General features: G+C 46.5%; 1 protein-coding gene across 2 annotated transcripts in view; it reads right to left on the minus strand.

The window, feature by feature from the left end:
- The window catches only part of NHS (NHS actin remodeling regulator), a 274,760-nt gene extending 266,630 nt beyond the window's left edge, over window positions 1-8,130 (minus strand). For both annotated transcript variants that reach the window (XM_044429818.1, XM_044429809.1), the window contains exon 1: window positions 7,680-8,130. In XM_044429818.1, the coding sequence (XP_044285753.1) occupies window positions 7,680-8,130 (451 nt within the window). The remainder of the gene's footprint in view (window positions 1-7,679) is intronic.
- Between the last annotated feature and the right edge of the window lie 13,338 nt (window positions 8,131-21,468).

The following is a 21,468-nucleotide window of genomic DNA, read 5'->3' on the forward strand; positions in this document are numbered from 1 at the left end:
TTAGTAACATGTGATTGGGCAGAAAGCCTGACAAATCTAAAACCCTGCTTTCCTGACTTTGCTTGGGACTGGAATTAAATACTTTTTCTTCTGGCCCTTTCCCCATGTCTTCCAGGTTTAATCTTCTGGCTCAGAAGAATCCAGTAGATTTTCCAAATCTAATATAAAAGGAGAGAAATGGGAGCACTACAAGAGAAAAAGTTCAAGTTTCAATGGAAAAATAAACAAACAAGCAAAACCTGTCATGTTTTCGCCAGTGAGGTCTTGTCTGCTACAGGAAAGACAAGGTTGAAAAGAAAATTGCAGGATAAGTAATAACACTGTTATTATAAGAAGCTTTATCTTGTCAGTTTTAAAAATTAATTAAAGCCAGCCATGAAAGTTTTCTATTGTGGCTTCTCTTATGTGCTTCACTAGTTATTCTGAATGATTCTTAAGTTAGTTTCACAGGCATATTACCAGCCACAGGCCAACTTGACACAAAATGAGCCAAAATAAATTTGGATTTAGAAGGAATCTGGAACTAACTAGCCAAATGGCAGCACGAAATGGTCCCCTGTGGAGAACAATCTACAGGATGTGTGCTTTGCTTGACTCACAAGGAGATCATTTATTGACAGAATGCACATCCCGGAGACTCTGCCCAGGCTGGGTTATATAGAATTTCAACTCACTTAAAAGAAAGAATATGGGACTACACCCAACATCACACAACTGGGCTCCCATTTCCTATCTGTTCTGGGAGCAGTGCAGGGCCGGGGGGAGGGGGCTGCCATTCAGACAGTGGATGAACAAAACTGGATTTCATCATGTACTTCAGTCATTACCATTCCATAACACACACGAATCCATAACCAACATGGACAAGCCCTCTCCCCAACATCAACCTAGCCAAGCTGGTTCCAAGGCAGAGGCTGTATTCACATGCCAAGCAATGCCATGCAGTTACTACGAGGCACAGTACCTTACCTTAGGCCCTCATGGTTTCCTTGCTTTTCCATCTTCCCTCCAAATAACAGCACATATCCCATCAGCACCTGCACCTGCACCTGCAAATCACTCCCAGGATTTGCTGCCTTGCTGCATCAGCCTCATTGGCCACACGTTCTCCTGGGCTTGGCCTCAGCCAGCTGCCTTTTTCTATGTTTTCTGCTGCTCAGCAAAGCAACTTCCTACTCACTCGAGTAGCACTGTTGCGCCAGAGGAACGCCAAAGCAAAGCTTCCCTGTGCTGCCCTGCTCGGCGCCAGCATGCAAGCACCTGCACACAGCGGCCTCTCTCTCTCTTGCTGCTCCTCTGCCCGCACTCCCACTGCAGCGAGTCACATGAGGGCGCCTGCACAGGATGGCCATGCCAGGGGCAGGGGCAGCCTGTCCTGCCAGCAGGACTTTCCTAAGGTTGCTTATGTGGGCATCTACCTGGGAAAGCTTGCCAGCTGGCTGCAAGGAATGAGCTTGTCCCTGGGCTGGGCTTCTTGACAGCCTTCAGGAATGCCAGAGAGGAGCAGTGGAGAGGGCAGGAAGCAGAGTGGGAGACCTCTGGGCTTCTCGGGACAAGGGCCCTCCACACGAGGAGACCGCTGGCTCCCTGAGGAACTGAAGCGTTCAGCCATTTCCGAGTGCTGCTCCAGCAAAGAGCAGCGGCCAGATTGGAGCACCGAGTGTGGCTGCCTCCATAGCCACTGCTGCTGGAGGAGGCATGCCATGATGCCCCACTGCCACACAGACGGCAAAGCTGCATCTGGCCATCGGGAAGGCCGTGCATGGACAGGGGAAGGAGCAGCACAAGGCAGCCAATCAGAGCGTGGCTGCAGCTGTCTTAGGAATTGCTAGGCAGAACAGGACGGGGAGAATGGAGGCTGGACTGTCCGCTGCAATGGTGGCCACTCTTGACACCAAACTCGATGGTGGAAACGGCACAGAAATATTGTAACAATGGTTATGCATAACAAGTCATGGTGAAGCACGGAAACCTTACAAGAGCCACTGCTTCTCTGAGTGGTTTCATGGAAGCCAACATGCCATGTTTCACCATGGATGCTGGGTTCACACCTAATGGCAAACCATGCCCGAGTGGTTTCAGCCAGAGAACTGTGCAACCGCCACAATGCTCTTCCAATCTAAGCATTGGGCCACTGAAAAGAGGTTGCAAACTGCAGATAGCCATGACTGCTTATAACCCATTGTTCCCAATTGTATGGTCACCTGAACAGACTAGACCTGAAGAATGATGCCTTTGCTTTAATCTTTATCATGGTATCCTTTAATTTTCACCACGTGACTCATGATAGATGGAGCAGGGTCGTCTGCAACCCCGAAGAGTACTAACGGAACTCTGCACATTATCCTTGTGTGATCCATTGTGCGATGGCTTGCACAAATATAATGCACAACCACTTGAACGAGTTCATTGGACCTAACACTTGCACAACAATATAACAGGGCACCAAGAAATTGGTGACCCATATGTCCTAGTTTGCAGAGGATAATTGCCTGTTTGAAGAGCTGTAAAACCCATGGCCAGATTAAAGATAAAAAACATGTTAAGCAGATTGAACGGGTGCCTTAACATTGCTCATCAACTCTGAGGGAAAACCCTGCTTCTGTGTAAGTAACAGCCATTACTGCTAAGCATGCATCTCCTGGATGTTAAGCAAATCGCTGTCCTCTTTCATCCTTTATTTTGGGGATAAGGATTACGCAGTTCCTATCATGCGGCACTGCATAAGCAGCAACCCCAGCTGGACTGGGCTACTTTGCAACATATTCTTCTATTTCTTGGTAAAATAACTGCCTGACATGGAGAAAATATGAGTGGCAAATGCGAGGAAGGTTCAGTCAACTCCATTTTTTCTTTGAACAGCTTCATCTATAATGCTGTTGCTCACCTGCCTGGCTGGAGTTCATTATTCCCAATTAAATCTATTTAACAATCCATCCTCTATGAGAAGGAAAAGGCCCGGACCAAGCTCTGTTGAGCAGGTTCACGGTGCTGTGATTAGGGCTGTCACAGCACCAAGAGAAAGTGTTGAAACAGCAAGTCAATCTAATGGCTCAATAAATAACATACCTTTTTTAAAAAAGTGTCTGTATATGCATGATTTGCAGCATTAATTAAAAACATTACTTCTCTATGTCTTGGGAAACAGAGCCAAACAACCCATGTGTGTATGGGAGTTTGAAAAGATGCATGAGTCTAAGCTGTGAAAGATGGGTGTACTTAGAAAAAGGATGGTGGGGGACACAACACACACACACACACCCCTCCCAGCTGTAGCACTGATAACAAGAGATGTGGCTAGCTTCCCACCTCTTTCCGAGGGCCCAGTGTGCACCATGGCACATGCATTTGAAGGAACAGGGCTGGAATAGCTACTTGAGAGCAGCTTCCCCTAACTTGGTGCCTTCCAGATGTTTTGGACTACAACTCTCATCATTCCTCAGACAGCATGGCCAATGGCTATGCTGGCCAGGGATGGCAGGAGTTGTAGTCCAAGACCTTCAGAGAGCACCAAATTTGGAGAAGGCTGCCACACAGGATCCCTCCCTCCGCTGCCCATGAAGGAGCACCATTCCTAGTTCAGGAGTTGGGGAACATGCTATTTCAGCTACTGGAACTATTCTTTGAGAACCAAGATGGTGCTGTGGTTAGAGCAGGAGTTGGCAACACAGCATCCATGGGCTCACTGGCATCCGCAAGATCTACCAAGCTGACCTGGAGCCGTTCCACTGCTGCCTTCCCTTCACTCTTCCTTCTCGCCAGAGACTGTCCTTGCCTTCTGCTCTTCTATGGCTGCCTGCTTGCCTCAGCTGTGGACTTTCCTTCCCTTTTCCTTCCACCCCTGCTGTGCTGCTGGACCACCTTTCCTGCCTCCACCACACTTCCTTTCCTTGGGAGGAGTGGAAGAGGACAAAGAAAACAGTGAGGTTGCCCACCCACCGTGACAGCAAGGTTTGGTGGTGCCCGGAGATGCATTTCAACATGTCAAATGCACCCCAGGACCCAAAAGGTCTGGCTAGACTGGGACTTTAGTCTGCCATAAAGCTCATTGGGTGACTCTGGGTCAAACCTACTTTACAGGATTGTGTGAGGATGAGAGAGAGAGAAGCAAGAGGGAATGCACAACCCACCATGAGTTCCCTGAAAGAGGAAAAAGGCAGCATATAAATACAAGAAATACAATAAAAATATAACATGATTCAAGGGAAACTGCTAACTTCAATACAGAGCTCCCCAAGCTTGGATGATGCATTTTAAAACCATTCCAATATTGCTGGTGAATCTCTCCTTGTTTATTTGAGCATATCTTGCTTTTTCCATTAGTGACACAGCTACTTTGTCAATTTTTCTGATCTTATTTACTTACTTATCGTGCTTATTTCTGGTTAATCATTGAGAGGAGGAAGACAAGAGAAGGTTCCCAGGTGGTCCCCCATCCAGACATTAACCTGATCTAGACTGCCTTAGACAGTTGTCTTCAGAAGACCTTGCAATTTTGTAGCATATGTGGTCAAGTCAGCAAAGGGAAGCAATGTAACATTAGTATTTAAAGGTCCACAACACAAAAACACACAGCCACCCTCCATAGAAACATAGGAAGTTGTCTTATGCCCAGGTCCACCCAGTGCATGATTGTCCAGAAGACAAGGACTTTTTAAATCTCTGCCTGGAAACACTGGAGACTAAACAGAAAGCACAGAACTTCAGTCCCTCCCAAAAGCTCCAGTCCTACCTACAAAGTGTTACAACGCTCATCCCCTCTTTCCACAGGGGCCCTTGGCACCCGAGGTCTGTGAAGAAGGACTAGGTGTATCCAGCAGAGACTGTGACGTACCTTTACAGAAAGATGGCAGTGGGGTCTTTTGGAAGAAGTCAACATAGAACTCATATAAATGTGTTGTGTAGATCAATACCCAGAGATGGTACAGGGAGACAATGCAAAGCTCTAAAGATAAGCCTCATTTAATATTTGCAACGCTGCCGTGTTGTGTGGCTCAATAACTGAGCCTGAAGCGGAAATCCAGCATTAGGCCATGCTGGATAAGAGATGCTCAGAGTTGCACTCCAATGCAGCTGGAGGGCAGTTCTAAGCAGAGGGCTTACGCTGATGCCCTACGACATTCTGCTGAGTGGTGACCAAAGGCCTGCACTCTTCATCAGAGGGAGCTGGCGGAACTTCTCAAATCTGGGCAAGCTGGTAGACATGCCTTTTCCCCATCTAGCCTACGCGTCTGAGGGCTGGGCATGGCTGCTGTCCGGGGCAGACAGCAGTCAGGAGGTTGCCCATTTCTGTAGACTCTCTTTTCCACCTAATGGACAGAAACTACCTCTGGCCAGAGAGTGGGAAACCCAAGCCTTCATGCGGGGAAAGTAGCCCATTCATTACCGTCAACTAGTCTAGATCACCATTCTCCAGTCAGGCAAAGAAGGCAAGGACTGCACATGTTTCCTGCAAACAAACCCAAGACTTCAAAACAAACTGATTTCAAAATAAAATAAAATTAAACAGCATTCAATTGTGGAGAAAAAAAATCACAATCCAATGCTAATTCATTCTGCAGAGGATTCATGAGAAAGGAGGATCTCGTGGCCACTAGCCTTGCAGGTCAAACGTTTCCTCCTTTAGCAGAGGTGGAATACCTGCAGACACCAGTTGCTGAGGAGCTGGGCAGGAGGAGGCCTTGCACCCGCCCTGCTGGAGGAATCTTTGTGGGCAGCTGGTTTGCCGCCATGTACACAGAGTGCTGGGCTAGATGCACCTTTGCTCTGATCCACCATGGCTTTCCTTATGTTCTTCAGGAGTGATTCCCAAAGAGGGCAGCACTACCCCACTGGGAGCAGTGGGAAGATCCAGGGGGGCTGTTTTAAATTTGCATTGGAGCAATAGAAAGAGGTGTGGCACTGCTACGGTTGTTGCCCTTAGAAGGAAGGGGGGCAGCTGCCAAAAAAAGTTTGGGGCTTATCCTGAACAGATGTGAGCAGTTGCCAGAAACCCTGCAATTGTCTGTTATTTGGTGCAAGGTCCCACTAGGGAAGTGAGTGCATCTATTCAAGAGAAGCAAAAGAGAAGCATCATCTCTTGGAGGGCCATATTCCCCTTGAAATCATCGAGGACTAAGCCAGTGTGATTAGTGGCTAAGAGTATGAGACTGGGACTAGGAGATCTGGGTTCTAGGCCCCACTCAGCCATGAACCAAGGTGGCCCTGGGTCAGTCACAAACTCTCAGCCCAGGATTCTGGTTGGGAGGGTAATACTGAGAGGAGGAGGAGAATTGTGTGAGCTGCTCTGAGTTCCTCGAAAGAAAAACAAATCAATAAGACTGGCTGGCTCAGCATGGCCTTGAATGTTGGTCATTGATCACTTGAGGTCTGCGAGGGCTCGAACGTGGGGTGGAAAGGCGTGATGGCTACCAGCCATTTGTGGTGGGATCCGACAGGAAGGCTGGGCAAGACGTGCCTGAGGAATCCTGGCACAGCTTTCCTTTCCGCAGCCCTTCCGACCTTCCACAACCCGCCCCGTCCTGCCCACTCCTATCTCATCTGCCAGACAACTCCACGCAGGGGCAGCCCTCTCTTTCCAGAGGAAATCAAGGCTGCAGGACGGTCACCTTCGTGCCCAGCACGCCTTCCTCCACACAAAAGTCGGCTTGCTGGGAGGAGGTTGCCCCCAGCCCCGGCATCCGCAGCAGCGTCAGCACGGAAACTGGGTCAAGCAGATCACTACAGGGGAGAAGTAGTCTCGGCGTGGCAGAGGCAGGGTCCCCACCGCCCTTCTTAATATTCTACAGCACCGACCAGGGGCTGCCCTCCTCCCGCACCACCCGCACCGGAGGAGGCGTCTCTCCCTTGCTCATCAGCCGGTCCATCACCCGCTTTGTACAGAAAAGCGTTCCGTGTTTCGGCATAATCAATGCGACCGGAGGCATATCGTGGGAACGGTTCTTCTGTCTAGTGGCACGCGCGTGTCAGCTACAGACCAAGGATGTGGAATCCGAGGCAGGTTGTGGGATTGCGGGGGGGCGGGGGAGTCGCGGGGAGAGGAAACGGCTTTCAAGGAGATCCGTGGCTCATCATCTCCCTGTACCACCCACCGCGTCTTGTCAGGCGATCGCTTCTGGAACCAAAACAGCCGCCAAAGCCCTTCTGACACGCACAAATCGCTCGTTCTGATGAACGCCTCACCAAAACGCGCGCGCGAGCGCACACACACCGAGGCATCAACTTTGCGTTCAGCCCGGAACCTCTCGCCCCGTCTGCCCCCCACGTCGGCGGGCTCTTCCCTTCCCCACTTTCTCCCAAGAGGGGCAAAAGTTCTTCTCGCCAAAGCGTCATCGGCGCAATTACGGGGCGGCGAGAGTGCGCAAAGGAACGGCGGCAACCGGCAGCGTCCATTTATTCTGGGCCACACCTCCCAAGGATGCCCGGCAGCACAACTGTTAAACCTCCCCCCTTCTTGCTTCTCCCTTCCTCGGGCATCGACCGACTCATCGCACAAACAACTCTCCGCTTCCACTTTCTCTTCCCGGCACCCCCGAAAGCCTACCCAGAGGGTCTGCCTTGGCCGCCACCCACCCATCCGGCGCCCCTGCAGCGCAGCCCGAGGCAGAGGTGGCCGGCGCTAAGGTCGCATCAAGGGGAAGAAGGGAGCGGGGCGCGAGGCTCGGGCGGGTTCCACTTACGCACTGCCTCCTGCTTGGGATCCAGGCTGTGTATAACCCCTTGGACGCCGCCGATCCGGCCGTGCAGCGCCCGGATCCGGCGGTGGGTGAGCTGGATGTCGCCCTCGATCTCCTGGAAGAGGGCGCAGGCATGCCTGGCCACATCGGAGAGCTGCCGGAGGATCCGCGAGAGAGCCACGTTGCTGACCGAGCACAGGTCCAGCATCATCAGCGCCGCCGCCGCCGCCGCCTCCTTCCCATCGGCGGGGAGCACCACGGCCAGCCCCGCGGCAGCCTCCCCCTCCGGCTCGTCCGCCGCCGCCGCCTCCCCGGACTCCTCTCGCTGGCTCCCGGGCTGCTGCGGCGGCGGCGGCGGCGGCAGCTCGCAGCCCGCACTCTCGTCCAGCACCGAGGCGACCTGCTGCTGCCTGCAGAGCCACTGGGGCTCCACGATCCGCTTGGCGAAAGGCATGGCAGAAGGGGGCTCCGAGGACGCAGCAGGCTGCGGGCGCCGCGCTTTATTCCCGGGGGGCGCTGCAGAAAGCCGCTTGTCCTTCCGAGCCACCAGGCGCCGTGAGCACCGGTCCCGCAGCAAGGGTCGCCCTCCTTCCCAGCGGGGCTTGACGTGCCGTCCCTCCGCCCGCCGCCGCGCCCCTGCTTCACTGGCTAGCAGCCGGCATCGGATGGCGAGTCGCCCCCCATGGTCTCCGCCCGCCGCTCTCCGATCGGGTCCCCGGCACTAGAGAAGGGGCCGCGCCGCGTCCCTGGCCACCTTCGCCGCTCGCGTACCAGTTGCTTCCTTCCCACCCGCCCCTCTTCCTCGCCCCGCTTTCGCCGCTGCGCTGCTTCTCCCGGAGAGCTCCCGACGCGGTCTGCCGTCCCTCGCTTCCCTGCACAGCCCCAGCTTTCAACGCGAGAGAGCGAGGTGGATTTTAAACGGACGGCTTGAAAACCCGGAGAAAGGGATTCGCCTCAATCTTTTGTGAGGAGGCGGCGGCGGCGGCTGCAGGCAGGCAGGCAGGCAGGCAGGGACACCCACTCGCGCGAAAGGCGGTGCAGGGAGTGCGAGGGAGAGGTATTCCCCCTTGTGACCGCACGGGGTCACTGCAGCCCCCACGGCGCGGCCGCCTGCCAAGCCACCATCAAAGCGCTGAAGGATGAAAACAGGAGAAGAAAGAGCAGAAGGGAACGCGAGGCGGGGCTGGGAGGGTTTAAAACTTTGGCAGCCAAAGCAGAACGTAACTTTCAAGATAGGCCCGTGGAGAAAGCAAAGGAGTGTATCTGTGCGCTTTAAAGGGCTTAGGGGAACCTCTCCCTCCTCAGATGTTCCTCAACTCCAGCTCCCATCACACAGGGTCAACCAGCCAATATTCCAGTAAAGCAACATCTGGAGGCATCCGGATCTTCAGCCCTGCTTTAACTAGAAATACCACTGTAGCAATCAGAACCTTCCTCTTCTATGGAGTCCCTGTGTGGGTTTCCAAGCAAACGGCTAGTCTTGGTTTAAAAGTCATGGAGATATTATCCACTGCACATAGCCTACTAAAGGAACCCCACCTGTGGACGTGGCTCCAGTGAGGGGGTCTTCTCAGGGATGGCACCCCAGCTGTGGAATCCCATGTCTTGAAAGGTCTGTGTGATGTCAAGGGAAGACCCTTTTTCTCTCCAAGCCTGTTACCATCAGTTGCCTCTGATATGGTGTTCTAGATATATGCCTAATGCCATTACATAAGTAGAATGAATATTCATATATATTTTAATTTTTAAATAAATAATACATAGGATAAAAAAGTGACTCTCTTTGCAGATTAACATTGCAAAATTTTACTGTGCTGTAAACAGTAAAATTTTACTGTTTACATTGCATTTAATGACTTTAAGTTTTGCTTTGTGAACCACTCAGAAAGCTCCAGCTAATGGGCAGTTCAGAAATAAAATGCATAAGTCTCAATGCTCAGCAGCAAGTAGATGCCCAGAATTGTCCCGAACAATGCTCAGTCACTGAACTCTGCAAATACCTTCCCTAGATGGACATAGAATTTGAGAGCCAGTACTCCAAACAAACAATTGTGTACATTTAACATAATGCCAGAATTACAAGCAATGCCCTTTGATATAAGAGATCAAACAAGCATGTAGGAGATAAAACGCAAGCCTGCTTAAGCCTCCTCACATTTTCTAGCATTCTTTGCCTGGTTTATAGGCATAAACACAATGGACAGCGGCTACCTGCTTTGGTGCTCAGCAGAGGTCTGGTTCTTGCTAAGGCTTTTGCTGTCATTCAAGAAGCTGAGTTGAAGATGGCTTAGGCTGTCATCCCAAATGCATGCAGTGGGATGGAATCTCCATGGGACAGAGATCACTTCCCAGACTGTGTTTTTGCCATGGAGCCACGCCAAACTGTGTGGTGGCATCAAGGCATCAAGAAATCAGGTGAAGACATGTCCTTTACTTGGGGGACAGGGGGAAACTGAGGGCAACTGCCCTGGTCCAACATTTGAATAAAGCCACAGTAACACTGACAAATAGTGTGCTCCAACAGAGAAGAACCTTCAGAAATTCCTTAAATATGGAGAAATCAGGTGATAAATAGATATGTGTAAAATAGCCTTCCTCAAACTGAGAGATGGTTGATTGTAGTCCAACCTCCTGATGAGCTGGACTACAACTGCCAGCATCCCAAGCCAGCATGCCAACTCTAGGCTGTTTTATTAGACCAGAGATTGCCACTAGTACCAGTGTTTTGAAATGCAACTCTTCTGTTTCATTACAGTTGTCCTGATAGAAGCTGTAGTTCAGCACAACCAGGGAGCATTAGTCCCACACAACCAAGGATCTGGACTATTTCAGTTTCAGGAACATCCATCAAGCAAAGTAATTGCCATGACTACCGCTATGCAAAACAGAGCTCCATACCATAAGCAGGTAAGAAAAGCCTGCAAGGTCCAGCCAAGGGACCATCTAGTACAACTTTCTGCTTGCCCCCGTGGCCTAGAAGCACCTCTAGCCTGCTGCTGCCTTCAATAAAAGTTATTCACTGATTCTGAACAAGGACGTCATATTTAATTTTACAATTCTACTAAAATTTAGGAAAAGGCCAAGGAAGAAAAAGAGAACTCCCTTACCCCAATACATGTACTTGTTCCTTCTGACCATGGCAGCTGGTTAACCAAAATAGTAGCCTCCCGAGAGGAAATATGTATTCCTTAAATCCAAGCATAATTGTTCAGACAAACACCTGGAAAAAACATAGGACACTGTTTGGCTTAACCCAAAACATTTTCCCTAGAAGCCATTATCTTCTGATGTATAGGTACACTGTTCCATAGGCAAAATATTTAAGTGGGATACAATCCACCTGGTATTAACATAATATCTCCCCTGGCTGGAGCAGTAGAAGTGGTAGGTTGCTTTGCTTTTCAAATGTTGTTTGAATGCCATCAAGCTGTCTCTGAATTAAGGCGAACCCAGAAATGAAAGCCCTCCAAGATATCCTGTCCATGCCAGTCCTGCTCAGCTCTTGTAAGTTCAAGGCTGTGGCTTCCTTTATGAAGTCAGTCCATCTCCTTGTTAATTTTCCTCTTCTTCTGCCCTCAACTTTCCTTAGGTTAATGTCTTCTCCAGGAAGCCTTGCTTCACATGCTGTGTCCAAAGAATGAGAGCTTCAGTCTTCTTGTTATTGTTTCCAGTCCATACCAAACATGAAATGGACCAATTCCATAAAAGAATCCACAGTGAGTTTACAAGAGCAGGGCTGTCAAGAGCAGGACATTCTGGAGGGTGTTCATTCATAGGGTCACCATAAGTCAGAGACAACTTGACAGCATTTTACAATAAAGAAGTTAATTTATGGTGTAATTCAGTGCATGTTTACACGGAAAAAGGTCCTACAACTCCCATGAGCTGGAAAGTGAAATGCTATTTAATGTCTGAACATTCACTGAATTGCAGCCTTATTCTCTTTAAACTCCTGAACTTCTTGACCATCAGCTTTTCAATTTGACAATTTTCCTCATTGGGATCTTCCTAGCATACCTTTCCCCAGCTTCTGTTCTCTCCCAGATGATTTGAACTACATCCCCCATCAACTCTAATAAGCCATCTTGGCCAAGGCTATAGAGGTATTTCTAGCTCTACTGAGAGAAGACAGTATAGAAAAGCTTTAAATAAATAAATATTAATAGCTGTAGGAATTTGTGTTGCAGCTGCTGCTGTAACCCATCACTTATACCCTGCACTTAATTTTATGTATGTTGCAATTTTTCTAATGTTCCTACTTTTCCTATATTATTTAGCTATTCTAATTTAGAAGGTAGTTAATTATTACTTTTTGCAGCAATTAGTACTCTCATTGCTATCAGTAATTTATTAACTAATAACAGAGTATGTTTTATCCAGATATTAACTCAAACTTCCCAGCAATTTCCAATTATCCTGGCATAGAAGCGGGCAATTTGTGGCTCTCCAGATGTTTTGGCCTATAACTCCTATCAGCCCTAGCCAATATACACAGTGAGGGAATGATGGGAGTTATAGATTTATACATCTGGAGAGCTACAACTTTCCTACCCCTGTTTTAAAGATAAGTTTTATCCCGTGATTGCATAGATCTATTTAAGCATTTTCACTGGTTACTAGTAAGAAGTGAGCCATTCCGCAAGTTCCTTTTTTAATATGTTGTCCAGTTCCATTTTTTAGATGTCTGGATCACTTCTGGTTTGGCCTCAAAATGGATATAAGACCAGGCCTTGCTGAAACTTCCCTCCATAGACATATCAGTTGCCTAATTCAGCCTGTGCCTCATTTTGTCTTTCCTTATGCTCTTGCCAGCTGTGTGTCTTCTATGTTGCTTCTGTGCAGTCTAGAAAGGGATAGGAGGTCACCGGAAAAGCCTAAGAACATCTGTGAGCCCTCAAACACAAACATTAAACAAACTGGGTGGGGCAAGAGAAAGAACCAAAATGTTTTCTCCCTCTTGCATCTGCTAACCAATATTGAGTAAGAAGGGTGTTGTTGTTTTTTTTAAGTGACATTTCTCTTTCAGTTGTTTCTCATGGTAAAATGAACTTGCCCCACTAATTTATGATGTATTCACTCGTTAGTTCCAGAAAATGGTGTAATGCTTAGAATATTGGACTAGGGTCAGAAAGACCCCGCTTCAACTCCCTACTTAGCTATCTAGTGAGACACCTTCAAATGAGCCTACCTCACAAGGTTGCTGTGGAGATAAAATGCAGGAAGGCATTATTTTGACTTCTTGGAAACTAGGTGGGTTAAAAGTAGATAATAATTCCCAATGAATAGCTCCTAATTCTAACATACAGAAGGTTGTGTGCAGATGTTCCATCTTTTTTATTATTATATTTTTTCAGTTAGAAAAAAAAGACTCAAGCAGCAGTGGGAACACATGCGATAGGTCGGGGTTATTGAAGTTCACTATGTCTAGACTCTCATAAGATCGGTCCATCCCCTTAATATTTCATGAATGGGCTGGGAAACTCAGAGATAAGAGCTGCTTTGGGAATCATTCAACATCTATTTTTCAGAAGGTAGCAATTGGTCAGACAAGTCCAAGAGTAGCCCTTATCTTATTTTAACTGCTAACAACTTTTCTCAGTTTAAAAAGAGTTTTACATTTTTTGTGAAAGGCTGCTAAGCCCCTCCTTCCCACAGCACATACTGGTTTCTAGATTTCACGAGGGCAGAAATGTTTGAAAATGAAAATTAACAGGTGCAGCTTCTGCCATCATAGGTGAGACGTTACCCCACATGTCTCCATTTTATGCAGCTAGCAAAGACACAGACACATAAGAAATCTGGCAAGTCTAGCAAAGATGCAAGTATTTTTGTTTTAATTGTCTATTTAGTCAAAGGATCAAGCAGTAACAGCATACCCAAGGACAGGTAGTGGGAGTACCACATTTTTAGTGGAAGCCAAAAACTAAAGGCTATACCCCATTTCCAGACACTTTTCAACATGTGCAGGAGCTTTATCTTCATGAAACCCATTGAAAGTAGGTCATTATCTTTATTTTGCTGATGGGAAATTCAAGCTGGAAGAGGAAACTACACAAGGCCAGTCCCATTCAGGCTGAGCAGGAATTGGAAACAAGACATCCCTCAAGGTCAAGCTTCTTGGCTCTCTGAAAATATGTAAGAAGAAGTGACCGTTCATTTTCAGTATCTCTCCACACAGAAAAAGCACCTTAAAATGTTTAAGTCATGCTGAGGAAGGAATGTGGTGCTTTAAGGCAAATCTTCCCATCTCCTAGTCATCCTCAACAGAATCTGTACCTATAGGATACATAATAAAATTGTTTATTGGAAGTGTCAAATCCGTGCTATTTCACGGGTGATTATTGGTTTAAACTTGTTTGCTCGAAATGGCACTTTCACACAGATTTCCTATATCTTGGCATGTGCCTGGAAATGTGGCTGTTAATTCCTAATCAGCTTGAATAAGCAAGAAGCAACAGGCCTCCTGCTTTTGTGTGAGTCTAGCTCATCCTTTTATTTGCATCCCCTTAGGCGTGAGGAGGGCAGGAAGTGGCGTGTGATCACCAACTGCTGCCTGTGGTTCTTCTCCTTGGCACACGCCGTGCATCAGTCTTCAGATATTGTTGCATAACTCAAAAGCCATCAGGCTTTTGTAATTTGTTTTTACAACTACCATTTATTTGTTACTTAATGCATCAATTATCAAGAGTAAGCAAGGCAGTCCCTGCCCTCAGGCTTACAAGTGGAAACAGGGCTGGGGAACATGTGCCCTCCCCCAGAGTCCAACTTCCATCAGCCAGAATAACTAATAGCACTGGAGGATAGGAATTAGAGTGTAATATCTGAAGGGCTACACAGAAAGACACCACACAAAAGGCAAAAGGGATGTGTAGGGAAGAGGAAAACAAGAACAGGAAGGCATAGATTGCTGGTGTTTTAAGTTCTGACACTGATCATCTGTAACACCGCTAATCTTGGTCCAGCTTTGTTGGACTTCCTGTCATGACCAGCTGGAGTAGAAACAGTTTCAAAGAAAGGATGAACCAAAATTCGCTGGTCTTCCAGCTGAGCCACTTAGGAGGGGTGCTGCTTCTTTCGTTCCCTTTTTGATGGAGTAGCTCCTGGATAACAGCTAGGGAAGGGCTAAGCCCAGCGAAGCTGGTTTCTCAAGAAGGTTAGTGGTGGTTCTGCTTTTCTTCTTGGCTCCTGCTGCAGCCGGAGAGGAGGGCTGCGGGATGAGAAATGTGTGCTGACAATCACAGACTCTTCAAGGGTATTGCCTGCAATGTCATCACTTCTAGCAGTTTTGCTCTTTTCCTACAACCAGAACACAGATTGACATGTTGTCAGTGGCTTGGAAGTGCTTCTCATGTGCCAGACACATACACTTTTTGTGCATCTCCTGTCCCCTATAGAAAGTTGCTAACACTTTAAATGAATAAATACCCATATATTAGAGCAGAAACAAAAATATCAGAGCAGTAGGAATCACTGAGTTGATGCTGGATCAGAGTTTGCAGGAGCTTCATTTAGCATAATTTTGGATCAGACAGCTTTTACTGAAGGCTGTAGACCCGTGAATCAGTTAGCCTTACTACTGGTTTGAATCTTAGAATGAGGAAGAGCAAAATCAGCTTTCCTAGGGAAACAAATGGCTGGTAATACTTAAAGTATTCTCAAAATTCTGCTAATAATGGGCAATCTGTTTGTGTAGTTACCATTTCAAAGGCAAACATGCTTTGTGGAAACACTGTAAGTAGTTACTGGCTTATAAAGAAAGCAGATGAGCCTGGAATTCTATCGGGATGTTTCCAGAATAAATTCCAGTGCAGGAGCATGTTAAAACATGGAATATTACTGGGTCTGTTCTGTTTTCCTCATGGCCATAGCTTTGCTTAGCCTAATGAGATCTGCTGGTCTTGCCTGCACCAAGCAGGCAAAACTTATCCTATTCAGTCCAGAGTTATGACTTCAGATCTCGCGCAATGACTCTGTCTGCTGGCAGAGAAGAGCCCTCTCATGTTATGTAATTATGGCTTAAGGCTGCTGCAATGAAGAAGCCACGCAGGCTGGAGCCTGTTTTCTGTTGTCTGGAGGCGTCGACAGCAAGTTTGTGGTTGTGGTCACATGGAGTTTGAAAGAGACTTGGCTCACCCGTCAAAACAGCAGGCAGGGTAGAGGTTATACTATTCGCTCCATTGCAAGTGGGTAGAACAGAGATGTTGGGCAAATATTCAGACAGGAGATTATAGGGATGACTTGGGGTTTTATTGTAGGATCAGTATGGGCATTCTTCCCCTTCTTTGTTGCTCCGTGGTAAGTTAAAGTCTTTTACGTTGCTTCCAAATATATGTCCTGGAAGGCCCAGGCAGTCCTGCTATGAGACCACCTTACTGAGCTTCACAGAGCAATTCAGCTTCCTGGAGAGGAAGGAAGTCTTTGCTCTTGGATAAACGGTTCTCAATGGTTTTCATTAGGATCTGTGAAGTTCCACCTTGGTGAGGTTCTCATTTATTCCACCAAACTTTACAGGAAAGTCCTGATCCTGTCAAGTATTTCTTCCATCCACACAGTCCTTTGTAGGTATGTTTGTACACAATTTTGAAAGCATATATGAGTGTATTTTGGAAATGTATGAAGGTTATTGCATATTTTTCAAAAGTGCATATATTAACACACACTCTTTCTTTTCAGAATGGATCACAAGCTCCGAAATGTACAGATGTGTGGCTATTAATTGCATTTGGGATAGTGCATTGAATTATAAACATGCTGAGTCATTTAAATTTAAATAAAGATAAATACTTCTCATTTTCCATCTGATTCTACATTTATTCCAGGCCTCAGGATATATTATTTCTTTCAGCAAGTTATCTTCTCTCCCACCCAATCCACCCCTGACATATTTTTCCCTTCCCAAGGTCTGCTAAACTATCGCTCATTCACCTTTAGGCTACTTATTCCAATTACAAGACTACTGAACAAGTCAGCACCAGTCATGTCCCATCCTGTTTGGTAGGATGAACTCAAATATTGCCTGCACTGGCTGTGTCTTAAATCTCAATTGTCTCACAATGACAGCCTCCCACCAAGGCTTCCTTTAAACCTTGAGATACCCAAAATTGTATCCTGCTGTTTCCTTGGAAACCAACTGCTGGAAGTCAGATAAGTGGAACGAGATGCTTCCAAAGGTTTGCAGCATGGAAGAGAAGGAACCCTTGGTGAACAGGATACAAAAAGAAAATTGAGCACAGCACTGCTTTCTACAAATATCTAATTCCACATTCAGTATGTATTGAAGAAGTAGGATCTTACAGAAAATTACCAGTATTTGGGTCTGTTAAAATCTGATGTCTGTTTTTATCTGCCTGAAATGGGACCTATTGGATGGGCAAAAATGGCACGGTTGCAACTCATAATTTTGTTGCCAAGTTATGAATCCAACTTTACAAACTCAGATGAAACTTCTCTGATATTAACATGCATTTTGTATATGCATGTCACCAAAGTGCATCTTAGAGAAAGTGCATCTTGCCTGCATAAGGATATTATCGACAATGACTTTTGCACATGTGGGCAAGCCTGAATTTCTTTTGCCAGCCAGAGCAATTAGGGGCTGAAACATCTATAGCCACACACAACCATTTGGAAATGTCTAAATAATCCTGTCTACCTAAATATAAATTGGTAGACACTCAACCCTTAATTTTATATATAACTACTGGGTTTTGCTGGTAAGTTATTTCATGCATTGAGTCAGAGGTTGTTTTTTTTTTTTGTTATATTGTTTACTTATGAAATAGTAATAAAAATAAAAGTGCATTTTGCTACCTATCTGCATGATAATTATGACTTGTACTTTGCTTCAGTGTACACATCTTTTCCCCCTCAAAAGAAAAGTAGAATTTTAGTAACAGAGATGATTTTTTCTATGTGACTAACAAAGTCATCAAAAGAAGCTATGCAGTAGTTTGATATTATTGCCAAAACTGCAGCTTATGCAACATGTGAGTTGTGTTATAATGAATAAACTGATTTAGGAATTGTTTAGAATAATTACATTAAAAGATTGTAAAAGCACCACACCACTATTTATATTTTAGCCTAACATGTTCAATATGGTTTTCCTTTAAGCACAAAATGTGGTGCTAGCTATAATAATTCCTCAATGTGTTATGCTGATAGCTCTGCAATCCCCTAAATTATTGCCACAATTTTATAGGAAATTACTAGGAGAAACAGAATGTTTCTTGGTTTGTTTGTCTCAAAACCAGCAGGACTAAAGCTGAATGCATCATGCAGAGTATGAAGTGGGAGAACAGGCCATACCATTTCAGAATGCACATGCTGGATGAGATTTCTGAATCCACCCCTGCGTAAAAAATGAATCCCTGCATGTAGAATACTAGCATAACAAGGGACCTGGCAACCTTTTCTGCTGATGTGTAGGTTGCTGTTATTCTTACTGAAGGGGAAGAGTTTCTTCCATAGGGAAGTGGTGTCAGGGAGGATTCAAAAATTCGACACACCCCCTGAAGTGGTGCACATCTTGATGACATGTTGTTGTTGTTAGTCACGAAGTCGTGTTCGACCCATCGCGGCCCCATGGACAACATTCCTCCAGGCCTTCCTGTCCTCCACCATCCCCTGGAGTCCACTTAAGCTCACACAGACTGCTTCAGTGACTCCATCTAGCCACCTCATCCTCTGCCGTCCCCTTCTTCTTTTGCCATCTATTGTTCCCAGCGTTAGGCTCTTCTCCAGGGAGTCCTTCCTTCTCATTAGGTGGCCAAAGTATTTGAGTTTCATCTTCAGTATCTGGCCTTCTAAAGAGCAGTCAGGCTCCTCTTGGACTGACCGGTTTGATTGCCTTGCAGTCCAAGAAACTCACAGGAGTCTCCTCCAGCACCACAATTCAAAGGTCTCAATCCTTTGGCACTCGGCCTTCCTTATGGCCCAACTTTCACAGCCATACATTGCAACTGGGAAAACCACAGCCTTGGCTATATGCACTTTTGTTGGCAGGGTGACATCTCTGCTTTTTAGTATGCTGTCTAGATTTGCCATAGCTTTCCTCCCCAGGAGCAAACGTCTTTTAATTTCTTGGCTGCAGTCCCCGTCTGTGGTGATCTTGGAGCCCAGGAAAATAAAATTTGTCACTACCTCAATTTCTTCCCCATCTGTTTGCCAGGAAGTGATAGGGCCAAATGCCACGATCTTAGTTTTCTTAATGTTGAGTTTCAAGCCAACTTTTGCGCTCTCCTCCTTCACCCGCATCAAGAGGCTCTTTAGTTCCTCTTCACTTTCTGTCATGAGAGTAGTATCATCTGCATTTCTGAGGTTGTTGATATTTCTCCCAGCAAACTTAATTCCAACTGGTGATTCATCTAGCCCCACCTTTCTCATGATGTGCTCTGCATATAAGTTAAATAGGCAGGGCGACAGTATACAGCCTTGCCGAACTCCTTTCTCAATTTTGAACCAATCAGTGGTTCCGTGCCCAGTTCTCACTGTTGCTTCTTGTTGACACAGAAACAGTTTTAACAAAAGCCCTACTCCCAGGTCTCAAAAAGTGGTCCAAGTGGGAATGGGCCTGTACATGGAAGCCCCATGCCGATGCCTCCATGCATGTCAGGTCCATTCTTTAGTTTCCCGATAAAACAGGTCCGTGATTGCACAGAGCATGTAGTGCCATGCTTCAGACCTAACTAGTTCATGGAGGGCGCCTGGGCCATGGAGAGACTGGCCTGCGGTGCGCAGAGGACATTGCGTGGCAGGGACAGCCCCGTCACATTATCTGGAACGTGTGGATCAGGCTGCAAGAACACAAATCCATATAGGAAAGATGGGGTATTTTAACAGAAGCTCGACAAGCACAGAGTGACACATTTTAGGCACTGGTATGATTTCTTATGCATTTGTTGTCACATCTGTGGGTGCTTCCAGACAGAAAAGGGAGTGCAAGCAATTCCCCGACATGAGGCCTGTCTCCTCTACTTCTGCAGCATTGCGATTACGGGAGGAAAGGCACTTTGCATCTCTGGAGGAGCTCGAAGAATAAATCCCTGCTATTGCTTTTCCAGAAGAAAAGTTCAGACTTGCATTGCTTCCAGGTGAGGCATTTATTATGCCATTGTCCTGTCTCATTCACAGAATTTTACATGGAGTCCAGATATCATGCTACCCTCCTGTATTTTTCCACTACCTGCATGTTTTTGCTTACTGGAAAAACACATCAAGGAAGGAAAGGTGAAATAGCTCTCCAGTGTCTCTTCGCTCCTATGGGAGGCAACAATAACCAGAAAAGTTCTCTACTATGTACATTAAACTCTTCAGTTACTTCCAGAGACAGTAATATTCTCTTGGACAGTTGGTTAACTGGGCTGTTTGCTGACAGAAGCACAGCTGTTTACTGCAGTTGAGCAGCTGTGTGCAATAATGAGAAGTGCTCCTTGGAAGGACATTACAGCTGCAACCATAGAGGACTTGCTGACAGGCCTGCTGCTCCCTATGAATGCATTCAGAGTACTTTGGGTGCAGCCGGATGAAGAACTTCTAAATTTACCAATTAAAAGCAATTGTTTGGCAACACGAGTTTTGCCTTCTTGATGGAAACTGTGAGGCAATACCAAAGGCTTCACAAATGGCAAACTGGACCCCCTGCAAAATTCCCTTGACAAGGCAGGACAACTTCATGACAGAAAGCCTCTCCTGAAAATTCCCCTTCCATGGTGAGCCTGACCTCAGGTGTGAACAGAAGGACAGAGGCACTGAACCTCTTTCTGCTTGGCAGCCACATTCGGTTTCAGAGAAAGCCTTGGGAGCCACCTTGCAGTGGTGGGCAGGCTGAAAAGAAAGCCAGCTGGGGCCAGAGGCAAAGGGCAGGGATGAAATACCAGAACTGCCAGCCTGAAAGCCTCTACTGCCAGTTATGAAGGAGAAGCACTCCAGTCTTTTAGAATGTGGAAATAACTATGCAAAACATCACTGGTGTTCGACCTGTGGCCTGACTGAGTCTAGCAGAAGAGCCTTCAGTGTGGTGGCCCCTTTAAATACCAAAATTGTATTGTTTTTGGTGACTAGCTGTCATGAGCAGGTTACTCCCTCCCAGGTTTCTTCTTCAACAGAATCAGACACAGCTTTAGAAGCACAGTCTTTTTACCCAATCTTAATAAGTTACAAAACAAAATAAATCAAAGTAGTGTTCTCTCTGAGATGTAGAAGTCTGCGCATGTCAAGAACTGAAGCCAAACTCACATTTCCCCTCCTCCTCTCCCTTTCAGAAATATTCTGACCCCACCTTCAATTGCCTGGTCCACTTCAGGGCGAGGTGGCAGGAAGCTCGGACATTTCTTTATTGGTCCGCTCACTTCACCTGCCATCTCTTCACAGAATCAACGAACTCCCCCTCAAATTCCTCCCAACTCACTTCTGAAATGTCTTCCTTCTTTGTCAAGGTGGACCAGTTCTCATGATCTGTCTATTCACTATATAACCTTGAAACTCATCTCTCTGCCCTTCCTCAGAATTGTATCTGGGCAGAGCATAACATGTGAGAACTTGGCCCCCTTTCTACACTAGCCAGTTTTAATGTTATGTTGTTTGATGTATTGTTCTAGTCTTTTACCTGTTTTAGCTTTGTAATGTTCACCACTCTGGCAGCTGCTTAGATATGGAGTGGTATACATATATTGTAAACAGGTAAATAAATATTTGCAAATGTTTAAGATGGAAACATTCTGGACTATTAGAACTGTGGCAGTTTTCTATTAAAGCAATAAAACCATTCCATTGGACTCAAAGAAAATGTGTT

This window comes from Varanus komodoensis, unplaced genomic scaffold (assembly GCF_004798865.1).
Source record: "Varanus komodoensis strain SLA01 unplaced genomic scaffold, ASM479886v1 scaffold1, whole genome shotgun sequence".
NCBI lineage: Eukaryota > Metazoa > Chordata > Lepidosauria > Squamata > Varanidae > Varanus > Varanus komodoensis.